General features: G+C 38.0%; 1 protein-coding gene across 7 annotated transcripts in view; it reads left to right on the plus strand.

The window, feature by feature from the left end:
* The window catches only part of astn1 (astrotactin 1), a 488,070-nt gene that overhangs the window by 222,503 nt on the left and 245,591 nt on the right, over positions 1-19,976 (plus strand). For all 7 annotated transcript variants that reach the window (XM_082514225.1, XM_082514227.1, XM_082514228.1 and 4 more), the window contains one exon: positions 1,653-1,803. In XM_082514225.1, coding sequence (XP_082370351.1) covers positions 1,653-1,803 — 151 coding nt within the window. The remainder of the gene's footprint in view (positions 1-1,652; positions 1,804-19,976) is intronic.

A 19,976-nucleotide genomic window follows, 5' to 3' on the forward strand; every position in this document is an offset into this window, starting at 1 on the left:
TTCCTGCCATAAAAGACATCTACAGGAAGCGGTGTCTGAAAAGGGCTGGGAAAATCATCAAAGACCCCAGTCACCCATCACATGGACTCTTCACCCTCCTGCCCTCTGGGAGGCGCTACAGGAGCCTCCGGACTAAGACCACCAGGTACCGGAACAGCTTCTTCCCCACAGCTGTCAGACTCCTGAACTCTGCCTCCTGACATCTGACCCACGTTAACTCATGGACTGAACATACACACACCCACAATGGACAACTGTACCCTCAAACACAATAATAACATGGACTGAACCACCACTCACAACCACCAGCACTTTATATAGCCTCTGTAGGAATTATATCTCACTTATCTTAACTGCACTACTGTATAGCTCTGTGTAAATAATCATTCTGTACATTCGATAATCTTTAATCCTACAACTGTTTACAACTTGCATAGTTCCCATTTCTGTATAGCTGTATATCTCAGATTCTGTAAAGTTATTTATTTCATATTCTGTATAGTTTTTCATATTTATATCCTGTTCATATCCTGTACATAGCTTGTACTCACTACAGCCTGTACATACTTATAGTTATAGAATATTCACAACATACTTCATACCGTGTACATTATAACATACCATAATAGACCCATTTCTGTAATATACTTACATATCTATATTATTGCTAATATATATTGTAATATATCTATATCACTAAGGCTACGTTCACACTGCAGGTCTTAATGCTCAATTCCGATTTTTTTTGTCTGCTCGTTCACACTACAAATAAAATGCGACAGCAAACGCGCTCTAGTGTGAACGCTCAAAGCGGCCCGCATGCGCAAAAGAAGACGTCATACACAACGCGCTCTGTTTAGACCCAGAGCAAACAGTATTGTTTGACTGATGGCCCTTAATGTAAAGACTTCGGACTTCATGTTTCCCGATTTTTGCTTTAAGTTATTTTGTTATTTACATAATAATGTAGATAACCTAATAATGATCCTTATTGCTGTTTTAGAGGAGCGCTGCTTCAAAGGATAGTTGCAGATTTCTGTCAGAACCTGCAGGTTATGCAGTACAAATAAAATGTTAATGTTTCTCCAACGTTGTCTTCCCAGCAGTTTCACCGGATGGCCAGGAAGCGTTCACGATGTCTTCTCTGGCGCTGATAATTGGCGTCTGTCTTGTGTCAGTGACGTAAAAGACGGATTTAATGCGACTTGACCGTTCACACAGCAGTCGCTTTCTGAGACATCGGATATGTATCGGATTCAGTACCACATACGAAAGTGACCCAGATCGGATTTGAAAATATCGGATTTGTGCTGTTCACACTGTCACACCATGATCGGATATGGGTCGCATAGGGTCCAAAAAATCGGAATTGATGCGCTTTCGCCTGCAGTGTGAACGTAGCCTAAAGCACTTCTGGATGGATGCAAACTGCATTTCGTTGCCCTGTACCTGCATGTGGAATGACAATAAAGTTGAATTCTATTCTATTCTATTCTATTCTATTCTAAAGGTTGTGCCAGGAAATGCATCCAGTATAAAAAATTTCACTTTCAGGGCGATTAAAAAGAAGTCATGAAATATACTTTTTGAAAGCCCCACAGATACACCTGGCTGAAGGTAATTACTTTTGTGTATTGCTTTTGTATTTGCAGAGAGGAGTTGATGATCAGTTCATCGTTTGACTCTTTGGAGGTTCTCCTGGACTCTTTTGGACCTGTCAGAGACTGCACCAAAGACAACGGTGGCTGCAGTCGCAATTTCCGCTGTATATCAGACCGCAAGCTTGATTCCACTGGATGTGTGGTGAGTCCTTTTTTTCTGTTATAAAACTGCCTGCAGTACCTCAGGTTTTGCTGAAAATCTAATCAAAAGTATTACTGGGCACCATACAGCCTTCATATAACTTTTTATGACTGATATGAGAGCATAGTTAGTACGGTCAGCAGATCCAAACAGTCAGGCTTTTTCGACTTGTGGTCACCTGGGATTTTTTTACTAGTTAATATTCCAACTTAACTTTGTGTGTGTAGTCTAAGTATAAACACAACTGCATGCCACAATGACCCACAAGGACAAATAGCAGATCGGCAGTCTCAGCAGATTGGTACTCTCTAATGCTTCTGAGTAGACACTTTGACTTTGCCTCTTGTCTCATATGCCTCTTAGCCTGACAACACATTCATTAACTCCAGGTGGTGCTTAGCAACCAGGAAATGTAGCAGCCAGGTTTGTTTTGTTCTCCATCTGTTGGGGGTTTCAGCAATAGCATTCTTGTTATTTGCAGAATCTTAGCACTGGCTGCTAGTGTTTTGCTTCTGCTAAATCCCCCACTTCTATTGATAAGCTGTCAGGCACCATCAGTCCTAACAATTTAATTTCTTTTCAAGTACTTTGATACACTTGAGTAGAGCCTTTGAGGTGGGTTTGGAAGATGCTATTTATGCAATCCAGTATTCTTCTTGCCTGTAATGCATCTCAACGAGAGGCAGAAGAGTTTGTGAGAGTTTTTTAAATGGGAAAATGCTTTTTATATAGAGGCAAGCATTTCCAGCCAATTATATACAGTATGCATGATAAACAGTTGCTCAGACAAGTAAATATTATTCAGGCATTATGGAAAACACATGCAGGAGTACATTTATTGACTTTCCTCATTTGGTTTAAATCATTAAGTTTGAGACTGCAGGCTAAAATTGCACGAGCTTCAAAAATGTGGAAGGAATATCGAAACCAGATCAATCAGTCTGTCTCAGGAGCTAATATATCTTATCCATAATGTTATTGTCTATTAGTCTCTTTTTAAGCTGAGAAATGTGCTATTTAAAATGTTAATTCAGTTAAAGTGGAGGAGTTCAAGTGTCTTGGGGTTTTGTTTATGAATGAGGGGAAAAGAAGAGTGGGAATTTCATCAGATGGATCGGTGGAACATCTGCAGTGTTCTGGAGGTTGTATCCGTCTGAGTGTAAGCAAAGGTTTTGATTTTCTGGTCAATCTGCATTCTTACTGCACCTATGGCCACAAGCTGTGGGTAGCGAATGAAAGAATGGGATACTAGTCATGGAAATAAGCCTCCTCCGAAGGGCTAGAGCCACTAGTCCACATAGAAAGGAGCCAGTTGGAAATACTTCTCCTGCACGCCTCTGAAATTAGTTGTTCTCGGGCATGGTCAGCTGTGCCTTGCTGCAAACACAGGACATGTTAGTGCACATCATAGTTCAATGCGTAATGCACTGTAAGCAATATACCCTGACTTTTTATTCTTTTGTTGTTGGAAGACTCTTTTAGCTGTCATACTTTCTAGCCCTGAATGAGTGCAACTAAATATTTGCCACTGCTTGCACTGAGGTTTGCATTAGCATAAATGCTAATATTGAGGACGGTCAGCTAAACAAAACAAGCTTCCTGTTCTACACTGCAAACAAAACTTAAAAGTGTGTTGATTTTTTTAAATGTTTATTCAAACATTTTTTTACATTGTGACGTTGTTCAAGCTTATTTAGCTGGAGAAATCTGTCACACGTAAAGTATTTATTGTATGTATTGTGCTGTTCACCACCAGAAACGATAAACACTGTGAAAGAAGACCTGTAAGTAGCACCAGCATTGCACTGAAATGTAAGAAAGGGAGATATCTAATTTCCATCATGCACCAAGAGATGACTGAATGGATATTTTGGGTCAGAGTCATGTGGGTATTTTATTATGTGTTGTGTAGATAAGATTTTTTTCATGCTGGTCTCTCATGTGGGAAAGCACAAAAAGGAATATCAATATTTGGTTGTGACAACCTTCCTTTAGACATTACCGGATGATGTTAAACTAAAACTCGTGTTCTAGAAGACTGCTTTATGTTGCAGTGTGTTACAAATCCTTGACAAAAGCATCAGGAAAAAACCCAAATTTCTTCTTGATGAAATTAGTGTCAGGTGGATCCAAAGAAAAACTCTTAAAATATTCGTTTCCATGGAACTCCTTTTTCTATTAAGTCTATTAATTATTTACCCTTCTCTGTATTTTCATCCCTGTGAGGATGTTCTACTGTAAATTTCTTTTAGAACTGAAAAAAGAACATAGATGTACTTGCAATGCATAATATGCACTGTGACACTGGTCTATAATTGTTCCTTTTTTCCATATATAAAATGTTCAGTGTGCTGCAACAAGAGGCTGCTAGCTAGATGTGACTGATAGACACGTATGTAGAGAACTGTAGTTAGACCAAAGATAAATAATCACTGCAGGGCTGAAAGATTGACAGGTGGGATGCATTATCTGTTCAATCTGTTTTCACACCCTTTTTCCTGTCTAATTAATACTAATACCACCTGTTTTCCAACATTTCCTTTCTAATGTTTGCATAAGCCAGACCTTCCCAAAGTGTGGGGCCCGCCCCCTAAGGGGGGTGCAGAGCCATTGCAGGGGGGGGCGCGGGATGAAAAGGGGGGAAAGAAAACAAAACGCTTGGACACTGCTAGCACGGGGCGCCCACACAAACGCAAAGCAGGAGATGAAGCATCGCTGAATATGTTTCCAAACCAACTTCATTCTAAGCCAAAGACTAGAAAACATGGTGAAGCAAATCTGCCCTTTGGCTTCACCTGCACAGGTGCCGAGGTAGGTCTCCCTGCAGGGTTGGCTTTCCCTTCGTCGGGAGCAGCGCTGGGCTGTTTAAATCACGGACAAACAGTATCCCACATTCTTGATTTTTAGTTCACAAACACATCTCATAATGACTAACTACTCCTGACATTTTGGAGATGTAAAACTTTTTTTCTTGTAAAACAAAGGGGGGCCCAGCAAAAAAAGTTTGGGAACCACTGGCATAAGCTCTCAGGAGTTGGAATGTTGGCAGTTGGTATCTCTTCTACTTTAGCTGCTTCACTCTGCAGTCTTTGATCTCTTATGCTTTAAAGGTTTCTTATTCTTTTTGAATGACACATGCCGTCATTGTCCCATTTTTTTTAACAACCACCTATTATTACAAGCAAAGCCACTGATATTCCGATACAGTATACCGCACAGGCACACATTCCTCTCCTGTCCATCACCATACAGGACCACTGTCAGCTCCCATTGCATATATTACTGTGATTTTTAGTAGTTGTCTTGTGACTGCTGAGCTAATAAACAAGCCTTTCATCTGTCTAATGAGGGTGGTAAACTGGCTGGGCCCTAGCGTTCTGATTCCACATTAATCAATTAACGCCTTGTCTCAGTCCACACTGCCAGAAGCTGCCCTGTGTGCATTTAATATCTTTTCTTTCGAGAGAGTCAAGTGATGCTGGCGGTCTGTGCTGACTGACCTCCTCCATCTAGCTGATATATTGCTCTCCTGAGGAGAGGCAGCATGCGGCACCTGTGGAAGTGAAAGCGTAATAATCACAAGATGATTGTGAGATTAATTAGCTTCTTCTTGTCACTTGTCTCCTCTGCAAAATGTTGGAAAGCAAGGATGTTGTTGACAGAACAGATTGCCACCAAGATGGAATGACTAGAATAGCTGGGCACCATCCAAACAGCCCGTGTAGTGAGTTTTGTAGCTTGATACATAAACCTGCAGTACACAGGACATGCCAGTCATTGCTGCTGCTTACTTCTGTGTGTTTTGGTGTAGAGCTACTTTATAGAACCACCTTAGGCGTTTTGTGCACACAGTATAAGACAAGACTTAACTGGGACTGTTTGTGGTGTGTGACCGGGACAATGTTTATATCGGGGATGCAAAGAGAGTATGGAAAACAAAAGGGTCATCAGCACTGACTCTGAATCACATCTACAGACAGAGCTTCATAAAGTTCTGTCTTTAGACTAACAGCCAAAACTTCGTAGCTCTAACTTTTATATATTTTCTCAATACAAGTACAGAAAATGTGGGTAAAGTGTGTAGTAGTTTAATAAGACTGACAAGTGTGAATAACTATAAAAGAACAGAAAATTAGAAAAGAAATAACAAATAAAACCCTCAAATGTATCAAACTGTACTAATTTATAAAACTAGATACTAAAAAAGTAAACTGAAGTAACAATAGTTTCAAATTATTTTAGCAAATCCTTTGTCAAATACTCCAGGATTGTGGTATCTATAAAATCAATATGCTGATTATTTATTGTTTATATTATAACAGTCCAGATTTTTAATGTTAACAGACAACATGCTTATGAAGTAAAGCAGATGTTGTGGAGAAAGTAGAAACAAGCAGGTCAATCAGATATTGTTTTTAGTGACTGTAGGTTGTGATGTAACTTATGTAGCATCCATCCATCGTAAGTGTTCTCTGTGGATGGATGTTCTTCCACCATCTAACTATGTCTCCAGTTAAAGCAACAGAACTCTACAGGAACAGAGGAAATGACTTCCTCCTTGTCACATGATGCTTTGGCAGAATTTCTTTGAGTCACACAGCTTCCACGGCCTCACTGAACTCCTCCCACATCTGAGATTTTATTTCAGCTGCTGCCAGCGCTGTGCATGTTTGGCTTCCTGATACCTGTCAACTACCTTCAGAGTCCCAGAAGCCACACGCATTTATCACTGTAAAGATAAACAATGGCAGTAGCTAGACCAGTGTTTCGACACACCACCAAACAAAAAGTTTCCCCGGCGCACCAGGTATAGCTCAGTTTGTCCCAGTATACCTTTTTTTGCTTTCTTCTGACCACTACTCAGGCTGGGCCTTCATCATCATCTTCATCTTTTCTCCAGGACCCAGGTCAGACTGACTACTTTTTCTTTTCAAATATTTATCTATTTATATTGCGTCGTCTCACTCACAGCATAACTATTATGTAATTCTTCTTCGTCTTCTTCTGTTTTACTAGCAGTTAGCAACCCATTTTATTAGAGCAGGTAGTTGTACTGCCCTCTAGTGGTAGAGAATGTAAATGTTCTGCCCATTACTCACGCCGGGCGCTTAGAGTACTAATCAGGTGGAATCTTCCACGACACACCTGATCATTTCTCACGGCACACCTATGTGCCACGGCACAGTGGTTGGGAAACACTAAGCTAGACAACTGAGTGTGTGTTCATATAAATAGGATAAGAGGAATTAAGGTGGTTCTGAAGACAAAAGAGTTGGGGTCGAGCTTATTACTATTGAGGTGTTCCTAACAAAGTGTCCAGTAATAATAATTAGGTCAGTAATATTATATTAGTATGTTGTATATTCCCCATTATGATATGAATATGTAATTCCCATAAGGAAAATAGAACGTCTGTACTCTCGTATGTATTTTGACTCCTTGCTCATAGATATTAGTAAACTGAATAATATTTTTAATATATGCAGTCTTTCCCTTTGATGAGGGTACAATACTATGCTCTCAACTTAATAGTTTTAAATGAATCTGAAAGAGACGCCACTTTTTTTTGATGCTTTTCAGTTTATAATGATATAACCTAATTCAACGTTGAACCATTGGTCAACTGAAGGTATAAACAATCAAAACAACAAAGATGTAATAGCTTTACATCTCAATAACTGTTGGTTTATCTCCACAAACTACAGTCTATAAGGCCAAACAGTTCTACAGACATGCGCTCACCACAGCACAAATCACCTCTAAAAAGGCTTCATGTGACAAAGAACTAACCCCCTTTGCTCCTCTTCATTAAATCTGGCCAGCCTCAGACTATATACTTGAAACTCATCCAAAATATGTACAGTATACTGTACAAAATATGTACAATACCGCATAAGACCAACAAATACACGGCTTGCAGCCAGGTGCCCTTTAATAATATTTCTGAACGGCACCATACTGTATGGAACTGGCTAAAGTACTTCTTCTCTCCTGTATTGGTGTTATTCCCTTTAGGCAGCAAAAAACAATCTTGACTCAGATCACATTTTGGGACACTAAGCAGTGCTGAGTGGAGTCAATACCTGGCAGAGATGTAGGTAGACCTCAGCCCTGAGGAGGAATAGGAGCACATTAGATTGTCACTTCTGATGTTTTCTCTCCTCGGGTCACTGGACTTCTGTGTTTATGTGTTTGAAATTAGAAGTTTAATAAAAGGAAGCGCTCATCTACTGCGTTTTGTATGTGATGTTCAGTATTAACTTTATTTGAAAATAATACATTATTTGTTAGATGAAGATGAAGGTGGAAAGATTAATGGCACAAACATAAATGAATCTACTGTCGCATTAATAATAATAAAAAAAATATATAATTGTAATAGTAGAAATACACATCCTGAACCAGAATCACAAGTTGAATGTGACAGTTTTAATATGATGTAAAAGATGAGGTAGTTCCTCTGCTCATAACAATCGGAAACCATACGTGATTTAGATTTGGAAAAACTCTCCTTCAGGTTTAAAGATCACTTGAAACATATCACTGTGTCCTGTTCTGTTCCTGACCAGACATCAGCTCCTGAATCAAACCATCTCATTTTGGTGTCTAGGTTTATAACCCCCGAGACCACACAGCAGTTTTTAAAGAGTGAGCCTGCGCTGTCAGGCCAGAAGCATGACGCCTGCCATGTTTGTTATCTTCTACAATATTCACAAAGGTGCAGACCATGAATTTGTCACTCAGACTCAGGGTGGAGCCGTGATGTATTATTTTAATGTGCTGATGGAGAACATTTCATATAAACCACTTGAAGTGGTACATGTCTTTGGAAGATGTCATGTACAATCTTCCAGTCCAAATGTAACTCCCACCCTGTTCATCAGCCAGACTAAGCTCTCTATGTCTCTTGTCCCAAATGAAATCAAGTGTGAAAACTTAGTGATTTGACACAGTGGACGAGATCCAACTTGCATCGCAGATGCATAAGTGCAGTTGGTAGGAGCAGGGCTTTCACGAAGCAGCAAAAATGGGACATGTCCTTGTCATTCTTCATAATGCTTTCTTCATCGGTGTCACGGCTTGATGTAGTTCTCTCTCGCTGCAGACGGAGGTGTTCCTAAGCACTAAAAAGAATTATGCCAGTATTAGCATATAGTCTTTTTCTTCTAGTCAGTATAAATGTCTGTGGATACTGGTGTATTGGATCCTTTTTATTAAAGAACCCTTCACAATCAATTTAACCCAGATTCTGCAGTGTTGTGCCAGAACCCTATGGCAGTTAAATCAGTCAAAGTTTTGGTATCAAAGAACAGGACCCCACATAGCAGACAGGTCTAGCCCAGATCTGGTGTCAACCCGGCACTGCTGGCTGACTTCTGGCATGTTAAGTGGTATGTCATCCAAATATGGGCCAGGCCTGGCGTAGATGGCACTGTTTATGTGATGGCATGCCACATCTGGCCTGATTATGGTTTGGTTTATGTGGCCCAGGCTCATAGAAAACAGGTCTTCCCCTGATCCAGCATCAAACTGGCACTTCTGACTGACTGGTGTCATGGCAGGGTGTCTGTCAACCTGATGTTGGCCAAGTCTGGCAATGATGGCACTATTTATGTTCCTATTTTCCTATTTTAGGTAGAAGACCCAAATGCTATGTTGCAATACTATATTGCTGTGGTTGCCAATGTTTCAAATGCAGGTTTGACAGGTTTGTGAGTGTAAACTTTATCCAAAACCTACTGAGGGTTTACTCATGTTTACCACTGGGTGGCTGTAGCTCAGGAGGTAGAGCTGGTCACCTACTGATCGGAAGGTTAGTGGTTCGATCCCTGGCTCCTCCAGGCTGCGTGTTGAGAGTATGAATGTGTGTGAATGTAGTAAGGCAGCACTCGGTTTAGAGAAAGTGTTATTGGGTGAATGTTGTATAGAGCACTTTCAGTAATCCGGGAGAGTAGAATAGTGCTATATAAGAATCTGTCCATTCTGTGTCTAAACAGAGTTTTGTCATGTCTTTTTTGCACTATTGTGTTCCGGCACATGTTGTTATTACATGGCTTGATTAAGGTACACCTTAGGCTGACATCTGGGGCCAGAGCTGAAACTGTTCTGGGCCAGCACAGGGCCACCAGTGTGTCTGCAACTGGCCTTGTGCTGACCCATGTGTGGGCCACCTCTGGCAAAACAAATCTGGGCCACCAAAGGGCCGTCATTCTTTGCGGTATGTGGGCCAGATCCAGGCCATACCATTTTTGCGATGTGGGACCATTGCTATAATTGCAAATAGAAATGTACCAATTGCAGTTTTCTTGGCTGATTTCAATTTCCGATTGTTCTCTTACTGTGACGTGTTGGTAAAGATTGTTACAGATTCTGATTTTTTTCGAAGAAGTAAAACTGGCAGCATAATACAGTAAATGATTAAACATTAGAGTTTCTTCTCTCACTTAAGAAAACTGAAAATAAAGTGCTCTGCTACTAGACAGAGGTACTCTTAATTCCGTTGTTTTCATTCTAAGTCTGTTGTTTGTTTTAAACTTCCATTGTTTTCATTCAAATTCCGTTGTTTTCATTTGAATTCTTTTCTTTTCATTCTAATTCCATTGTTTTAATTCAAATTCTGGTCTGTTCATTCTAATTCCGTTGTTTTCATTTGAATTCTATTCATTTCATTCTAATTCCGTTCATTTCATTGAAATTCCGTTGTTTTCATTCAAATGCCATTGTTTGTTTTAAACTTCCATCGTTTTCATTCAAATTCCATTGTTTGTTCTCAAATTCTGTTGTTTTCATTTTAATTCCGTTGTTTTCATTCAAATTCCGTTGTTTTCATTCAAATTCTGTTGTTTTCATTTTAATTCCGTTGTTTTCGTTCTAATTCTGTTGTTTTCATGCAAATTATTTTGTTTTTGATCAAATTCCGTTCATTTCATTGAAATTCCGTTGTTTTCATTCAAATGCCATTGTTTGTTTTAAACTTCCATCGTTTTCATTCAAATTCCATTGTTTGTTCTCAAATTCTGTTGTTTTCATTTTAATTCCGTTGTTTTCATTCTAAGTCTGTTGTTTGTTTTAAACTTCCATTGTTTTCATTCAAATTCCGTTGTTTTCATTTGAATTCTTTTCTTTTCATTCTAATTCCATTGTTTTAATTCAAATTCTGGTCTGTTCATTCTAATTCCGTTGTTTTCATTTGAATTCTATTCATTTCATTCTAATTCCGTTCATTTCATTGAAATTCCGTTGTTTTCATTCAAATGCCATTGTTTGTTTTAAACTTCCATCGTTTTCATTCAAATTCCATTGTTTGTTCTCAAATTCTGTTGTTTTCATTTTAATTCCGTTGTTTTCATTCAAATTCCGTTGTTTTCATTCAAATTCTGTTGTTTTCATTTTAATTCCGTTGTTTTCGTTCTAATTCTGTTGTTTTCATGCAAATTATTTTGTTTTTGATCAAATTCCGTTCATTTCATTGAAATTCCGTTGTTTTCATTCAAATGCCATTGTTTGTTTTAAACTTCCATCGTTTTCATTCAAATTCCATTGTTTGTTCTCAAATTCTGTTGTTTTCATTTTAATTCCGTTGTTTTCATTCAAATTCCGTTGTTTTCATTCAAATTCTGTTGTTTTCATTTTAATTCCGTTGTTTTCGTTCTAATTCTGTTGTTTTCATGCAAATTATTTTGTTTTTGATCAAATTCTGTTCTTTTCATTCAAATTCCATTGTTTGTTCTGAAATTCTATTATTTTCATTCAAATTCTGTCGTTTTCATTTTAATTCCGTTGTTTTCATTCTAATTCTGTTGTTTGTTTCTAACTTCCATTGTTTTCATTCAAATTCTTTTCTTTTCATTCTAATTCCGTTGTTTTCATTCAAATGCTGTTGTTTTCATTCTAATTCCGTCGTTTTCATTCAGATTCCATTGTTTGTTCTCAAATTCCATTGTTTTGATTCAAATTCTATTCATTTCATTCTAATTCCATTCTTTTCATTGATATTCTGTTGTTTTCATTCAAATGCTGTTGTTTTGATTCAAATTCTATTGTTTGTTTTAGAATTCTGTTGCTTTCATTCAAACTCTGTTCTGTACATTCTAATTCCATTGTTTTCATTCAAATTCCGTTGTTTGTTTTCAAATTCCGTTGTTTTCATTCTAATTCTACTCTTTTTATTCAAATTCTATTGTTTTAGAATTCATTGTTCATTCATTCATTGTTTTGATTCAAATTCTGTTCTGTTCATTCTAATTCTGTTGTTTTCATTAAAAATTCTATTCATTTCATTCTAATTCCGTTCATTTCATTGAAATTCCATTGTTTTCATTCAAATGCTGTTGTTTTTATGCAAATTCCGTTGTTTTTGATCAAATTCTGTTCTTTTCATTCAAATTCCATTGTTTGTTCTCAAATTCCGTCGTTTTCATTTTAATTCCATTGTTTTCATTCAAATTCTGTTGTTTTCATTCAAATTCCGTTGTTTTCATTCAAATTCTGTTCTTTTCATTCTAATTCCATTGTTTTGATTCAAATTCTGGTCTGTTCATTCTAATTCCGTTGTTTTCATTCAAATGCTATTCATTTCATTCTAATTCTACTCTTTTATTCCAAGTCTATTGTTTCTTTTAGAATTCTGTTGTTTTCATTCAAATTCCGTTGTTTTTGTTCAAATTCTGTTCTTTTCATTCAAATTCCATTGTTTGTTCCCAAATTCTGTTGTTTTCATTCAAATTCCGTCGTTTTCATTTTAAATAACTTAAAATGAGTGTTGTGTTTTAGCTTACTAAACAAAAGCAGATGAAACAAGTTTCATAACAAAACAAATGTCCAGTACTTACATCACCTGAATAGGATATCGACCCTATTCTCGGTTTCACTTGTCTCCATAATTTTTCTTGTACCTGCTTTTTATCGCTCATTAGTTCAGGCACCTTCAAACCTAAAGCCGTATTACAGCAGACACGTTTCACACGGTATAAATAATCCTTCTCTGTTCAAAAGTAATACACATGCGGTTTCCCTTTTGTGAGCAATTTGGACCAAAGTAACAAAGCTCTTTTTTTCAAGTTGATAAAGAAAGTTTTTTTTCCTCTAATTTACCAAACGAGAAGCTCACATTCGCATTCTCCAAGTCGATAAAGTTTAGCAAAGAGATTACTTGTTTTAATATACTTTGTGGATATCTGTTCACTACGATTCGTTACAGATTGTAAGATCATTACCCATATGGAAAAGAAATAGTAAAAACTTGTGATTATATGTAAATCATATGAGGCTTACATGATTTACTCATGAAAGTGGCCACTTTCTCATTACTTTCATACATTGTTTTAGTAAGTATCCAAAACATACAAGTTTCATTATATAATTTTTCAAGGGATCTTATATTTAGGTTTGAAGGTCGCCGGTTCGATCCCTGGGCTCTCTGTCCTGGTCGTTGTGTCCTTGGGCAAGACACTTTACCCTACTTGCCTACTGGTGTTGGCCAGAGGGGCCGATGGCGCGATATGGCAGCCTCGCTTCTGTCAGTCTGCCCCAGGGCAGCTGTGGCTACAACTGTAGCTGCCTCCACCAGTGTGTGAATGTGAGAGTGAATGAATAGTGGTATTGTAAAGCGCTTTGGGTGCCTAGAAAAGCGCTATATAAATCCAATCCAATCCATTATTATATCTGTTTTCACTCTTATATGCTTTTCATACAAGTTTCACACAAGACAGATACAAACTTTATAAGATTTATATACATCTTTTCCATATGGGTACATTTCTGAATGGAAAATGGCAGTTTTAGAATTACCGACAGTGCTGACAGTTCCAGCAATCAATAAAGGAGAGCATCCATGGTCAGGAAACATGACCTTTCCTTTATAGACAGGTCTATCGTTGCAGTGCCTCCACTTGACCTGAGTCTTCATCCATATTGTGCTTTCTGCACTTTGCTGTGAAGGAGGTGAGAGGGGTTACTAGAAGTCCAAGGTTCCTGCACTAAACTTCCTCACCATTACATCCAAAGGAGACTGGAATGAGGAGCCTAGTGCTCTGTGATAAGCTGACCTTTGACTCACAGTGTTAATCTAATCACATGCTATAATAAAACCCTCTCCAGACAATTTTCTCTGCTAAGAAACATGAAAGGAAAGTGAAATGTTGGAATAATGTTTTAGGTTAAGAAAATGTGATGTCTTTAACAGACTATTAATGAAATGATAAGTTACTCTGCGAACATTCCTGTGGGCTTTCTTCTCTCTCTCTCTCTGCTGTAAACCTTTTAAGTTTTTGGCAAATATATCATCCCAGTTCTCTGTTTGATGCATCAGTCAATGTGCATTTTAATTCTCTAACTGGCCTTTTGATTAAGATATTTAAGGTTTCATGACCTTAATATACGTGGTTATACAAATAAGTGCCAAGGTAATATTTCCCAACATACAGTACAGCAGTATGAAAAACCATAATGTCATACTACAAATAAAGAGGAATAATAATAATAAGAAAATGCAAACAAGTAAAACAAAGGTTAACACGTCATCTTTTCAATTCAATTTCATAAATATCGCAGAAAGAAGCTTTTTTGTACCTTATATGTGCTAAGTTTCAGCTAATGCATGCACAGTTGTTTAGGAAACTGTATTCATAAACTGTGTGGGTACAATGCACAGACACATATTAAAGATGTTCATCGGCCTGATGAAGCGGTAAGTCTTGTCCCTAAACTAGTGACCTTTCGGTGTACTCAGTTGGAAACAAATTGTGGGTACTGTTTTGTTGATCATCTACCCCCACATGAAGTGGCTGGGTAATGAGCTTAAAGGATCTAGCAATTGTCCAGGATGTGTAAAATTAGGTTTTACACATCCTGTTATTTTCTCTTTATCTCTTAAACAGCTACTTACTTGTTTATATTGAGTAAAACACCATAAATGCCTTGAGAGACACAAAATATGAAAATGCATCTTGTATACATTTTTTGCTTGTTGAAACTGCAAAAAAAAAAAACCTGAAGGATTTCTTCAAAAATATTTCTTGGTAATTGGGGATTGGGTGGACATTAAGATGCATAACCACTATGTGTGGTGATTTTACTTTTTACCAGGTCAAGTTAGTAAGTAACTTAGATCATTTGAAGTATGTGTGAAAAGAACATTGTCAAAGGACTTCTGTGTAATCTGGTGAAAAATAAAGTGCATCATTAGTTACAGAGGAATGAAGAGGGTAAGCAGCAAGGTGCTGCTAATGAAATGCAGCTGATTCTATGAAAGCAGGTGTGTGTTAACACAATGTCACAATTTTGGTAGAAGTGAACATCCCAGGAAATTCACCCCAAGGTCAGACTGTGCAATGCTCAGAGAAATTGCAAAGAAATCCAAGAGCTACATCCTAGACTCTATTGGCATGCTAAATGTTAAAGATGATTATAGTACAATTAGAAAAAGATGTGTCTGAAGGGTACTCTCTACAAAAAGCATCAGAGTAAAGCTTAGGTTTACATATTTGCTCCTGAAATAAGCACAAGATTGTGGATCTATGTCTTTTGGCCAGAAAGACTATTGTGGAGATGTCTGGCCACAATGCACAGTGCTTCATTTGGCGAAAAAGCCAAACAGCATATCAGCACCTCATACCTATTGTCAAGCATGGTGGTGGAGGGGTGATAATTTGATAAATTGATAATTTGTTCGGGTATTTTGCACCTATTAAGTAAACCATGAACTCATCGGTATGTCAAGGTATTCTAGAGTCAAATGTGAGGGCATCTGTCTGACAGCTGAAACTTGGCCCACATTGGGTCAACAGTAGCACAATCACCTGTAGATCTACAACAGATTGACTGGGCCACAGCAAAACATCTAAATTCTTTTCATTTGTAGAAGTCTAGAACTAAACCTGATTAAAATTTGTGCTGTGACCTTAAGACAGCTGTACATAAATAAAGGCCCCAAAACCTCAATGAACTCAATGTGAAGAAGAGTGAGCTAAAATTCACTCTGATAAAGTCTCTCAAATCATTAGTTCAAGTTATCCGGTTGTTCAGTCTGACGTCACTAGCCGTGTCTGGACCTAAACTCTGCTGCAGGTCCATATATCAAACGATCACTGTGGCATTACTGAGAGTTGAAAAACTGTCTAAAGTCTTTCATCTTTAATAAAATGATCAGCGTTCTGCTCTACCAGGTGTAACAATTGAGTTTAACATCCAGGCATCCATGAAAACGGAATTTATGACATTTAACGGAGTTAGAAGTTAGCAGGAAGTTAGCTCGCTAGCTTCTATCTAAATACAATATAGCATGTCCTGACTGCGGGGTTTTGGAAACAAATTAAAACGTACAGCTCTGCTATCACTTCCAACATAAATGAAGGCAGAAAACTAAACAGCAGTGACGTTTGTAGGGTTACTGAAGTTGGGCTAGCTGGTATATAATGATGTGCTACGTGACCGCTAGCGACACAGCTATGTTAGCATAATATAAACAAGCTAACTTTTTTTCCACTCGATAAAAGTTACCGTGAGTGTTCTCGGTGGTCAGGAACAAATGTAATCGCATGGCAGGATGCTGTAAAAGGACCAAACTTCAGCCAGGAGAACAACTGAGATAATCCATCCACAATACGAGGTTAGTCATTCATATACTGCTGCATGGGCTGTGCTGTAGTTACATCCTAAGGTTTTAAAAACTGAGCTTAAATAAATGATTAGCGGTAATAAAAGCCGAGGGAGGTCAACAGTGATCACTGACTGTTTTAGGAGCTTTTTGAGATTAAATAGAAGAAAATACAAAACATTAAACATGTTAACAACACAAAAGCCATATTAAACGCAGACTACTTTAGACCCGGAAGTAAGATTCGTCACGTCATCACTTAACGATCGGATAGCCGCTAAAGGTGGTTTAACAAGCTACTAAATCATGGTGTGTACTTCCAGTGAAAAGGTTCTTTTCCACATGACTGTACTTTTGGCTTAACAGGATCAATTTACTTTCCTATTGTTTTCAATCGCTGCCATTAATTATTCATATGAAAATGAAAAATAATATAAGAATAAAAAAAATAAATAATTGACAGAGTATGAAAATAAACATGACATGAACAAAATAATCACAATAAACAATGTTTTGAAGGCATAGAGCCTAATAACCTTTTACTATGCACGACCCTTTCATGACAGATGTATAATTATAATATATAATTCTGCACACAAATATCACAATATTATAAGTAATTGAAAGGATGGAAAATTATCGTGTCTTTGGAGTGATTTTCTTCAAATTGTGGCACAGTTATTACATTAATGCTTTTAGTAACTGAAAGAACAAAATCACAGATACAAGCAGCGGAAATGAGCTTCCTCCAAAGGGCAGCTGGCCTCAACCTTAGCGATAGGGTGAGAAGTTCGGCCATCCGGGAGGGGCTCAGCGTAGAGCCGCTGCTCCTCCACATCGAAAGGAGCCAGTTGAGGTGGTTGGGCATCTGACAAGGATGCCTCCTGGGCGCCTCCTGGGTAATGTCCCACTGGGAGGAGGCCCCGGGGCAGACCCAGGACACGCTGGAGAGATTATATCTCTCTGGCCTGGGAACACCTTGGTGTTTCCCCGGACAAGCTGAAGGAGGTGGCTGGGGAGAGGGAGGTCTGGGCTTCTCTGCTTAGGCTGCTGCCCCCACGATCCTGCCCGGGATCAGCTGAAGAAAATGGATGGATGCTTTAATTTATATCCAAGAGGGAACATCTTGAAAAAAATCACACCTCAAATATTTTGCACATGTGAAGTAGATTAACTACTGTCATGTCTACTTGCTGAATATGAAATTCCTTCACAATGAAAGAAATTCTTTGAATAAGTCAAATTTCCAATTCTCCTTCTTGATTAGGACTTGATTAACATTTTCCACTGAAGACTTTTCCTCACGGTTTAAGTCTTCAGTCATTGAATCTCTGTACCAGTTTGCCTATTGGACAAATTTTAAAAGTGCATAGCTTACCCAACTTCTCTTGCATGGATTTGTTGCTGTTTGGCAATAGCACAGGGCTGATTCCCTTAAGCCTCAAAAGCACTGAAAGAATTTATCTCCATTAAGAAACAGAATTAAAAGTGGTGGTTCAAGGGGTTTTCTAGAGTAGCCTTTGTACTGCATGCTTGCTTTCTACAACAGAACAGACAGCACTCTCACTCACTGTCTGGTTATTAAATATTCTAAGATAAATGGTGATTACTTTGCCTTCAAAGACTATTTTGTTTGTGTCAGTGGATGGTCATTATTTAGTAACCTGCGTGTTCCTTTGGAGAAGAAATGTGTCCTTTCCAGGTAGTTACTAATAAATACCGGAAATGCCTTTCACAATAACCGAGAATGCTGTCATTGGTTTACTTTCAGGGTTGGTCTAGCACACTAATCAACTCGGCTACTGACTTTCTTCAATTTTTTTGTCATTCTTATTGTTCATGTAGTGTGGTAAGTCTACTTTTCAAACCTGCCAAAATGTAGCAGGAATCAGCATATTAGAGAGTCCAATTTCTATTTTATAAAGGCAGAATCTCGTAGAAAGATTGCTACATTCTCAGATGAAATTCAACTTTTTAGCAAGAGCCAGTTTCTTGCAGTTGTTGTAGTTGATGTGCAGCTGTGTGAATTCCAATCCTGAACAGACTTTTCAGTTATGCGGCATAACGCTTCACCCACAGGTTTGTCAGTTTGAAAATTTGCTAATAAGTGTCACAACTTCATTTTCTAGCACTTAGCTTTTTTTATATCCTAATCTTTATTCTCCATGAATTCTCCTTTGTAAAGCTCACAGATCTGCTGAAATCGAAATGATATAGAAAATAGGACTTTAAAGTTCATTCGTTAATTACTCTGCAGGGATTTGTTTCACAGTGTCCACAATGAGTTCTCAACCTTTTCAAATGTTGTAAAATGAGGTGAGCCATCAAGTTCCAAGTGAGACCTAATTATCCATGGATCGGAAATGTCATAAAATGTAATATAAGACTGCAAGATGAAGTAACATTGTGTGACTGAATCAACTACAAGCGGAAATTTAAAACAACAACATTTTGTATGGCAGTAATTTACACATGCCGCTCATGTAGAATCAGAACTAGCCTTGAGGCGACTGTTGTTGTGATTTGGCGCAATATAAATAAAGTTGAATTATTCCATCTTTTATGGCAACACATCTTTTCTGAAGACAACAACTGAAGAAGTTATTAAATTAGATTTAAATGTTTTTGAAAGATTTGACAATTGCTTATACAGGGAAAGTTTTATACAGAGGATTATATGTTTTACCCAAGATTATAAACCAGATTTATAAACCAAGTTACAACTATCCACAGACAAAGGCTCAGGCAGGCGCATATTCTTAATGATTATTATCCTGCGGAAAGCTGGACAATAGTTCCGAGTTATCACTATTCCAATGTGTCGGAAGCCTATTGTGGCAGTCAATAACCAGAGCTATCTGTGGTTGGCAAGCTGCAGTATAGCAGCTCATCAATACAAATTCCTCTCAGCCTGCACCGCATGTCCACACATCCATTGACTGCAGTGAGTTCCAGTGATTTAAAGACTCTGTGCCATAGATGTGTTAGGAGATTCAGTGTTTCATGTGCTCATTGCTTCACAAGTAATAAATCATTTGTCGCCACGGCCCTTTGCAGGGTGACAAAGTCAATATCAGTTTATTCAGGGAGCAAGACCAGGGACCACTCATTCAAGCATGTGTCCTCATTCTGTACAGGTACTTCTACAAATGTATAACAACCGCAAATGTATATCAGTCACATTTCTTCGAGATTAAAGGACATGAATAAAATAACTTGACAACTTTAAATAGCTTTGATCAAATGGCAACAGTTCTTCTTTGTAATACAGAAATAATTTGATGCACATTTTACATGCATCAATGTAATACATGTATTAAATGTACAAAATAAAAATCTCCAACATCTGCAGTCCTTTAGTAATACAACAGTTTGCTGTTTTTAAATAAGCAGTTTAATAGCAGCATGCTAAGTCAGGACCTGCCAGTAGAGTTGATAAGTGATCCTGTGTGTGATTATGCAAAGTTTGTTATTTCTTAATAAGTTTGGAATTAACAGACTTTGCCTTCCACATCTGCTCTAGTGCTTTCTTAGCCCCTGGTACTTTTCTGTTTTCTTGTTCTCCTTCTTTGTGATG

This window comes from Aulonocara stuartgranti, assembly GCF_965226115.1.
Source record: "Aulonocara stuartgranti genome assembly, chromosome: 18".
Classification (NCBI taxonomy): Eukaryota; Metazoa; Chordata; class Actinopteri; order Cichliformes; family Cichlidae; genus Aulonocara; species Aulonocara stuartgranti.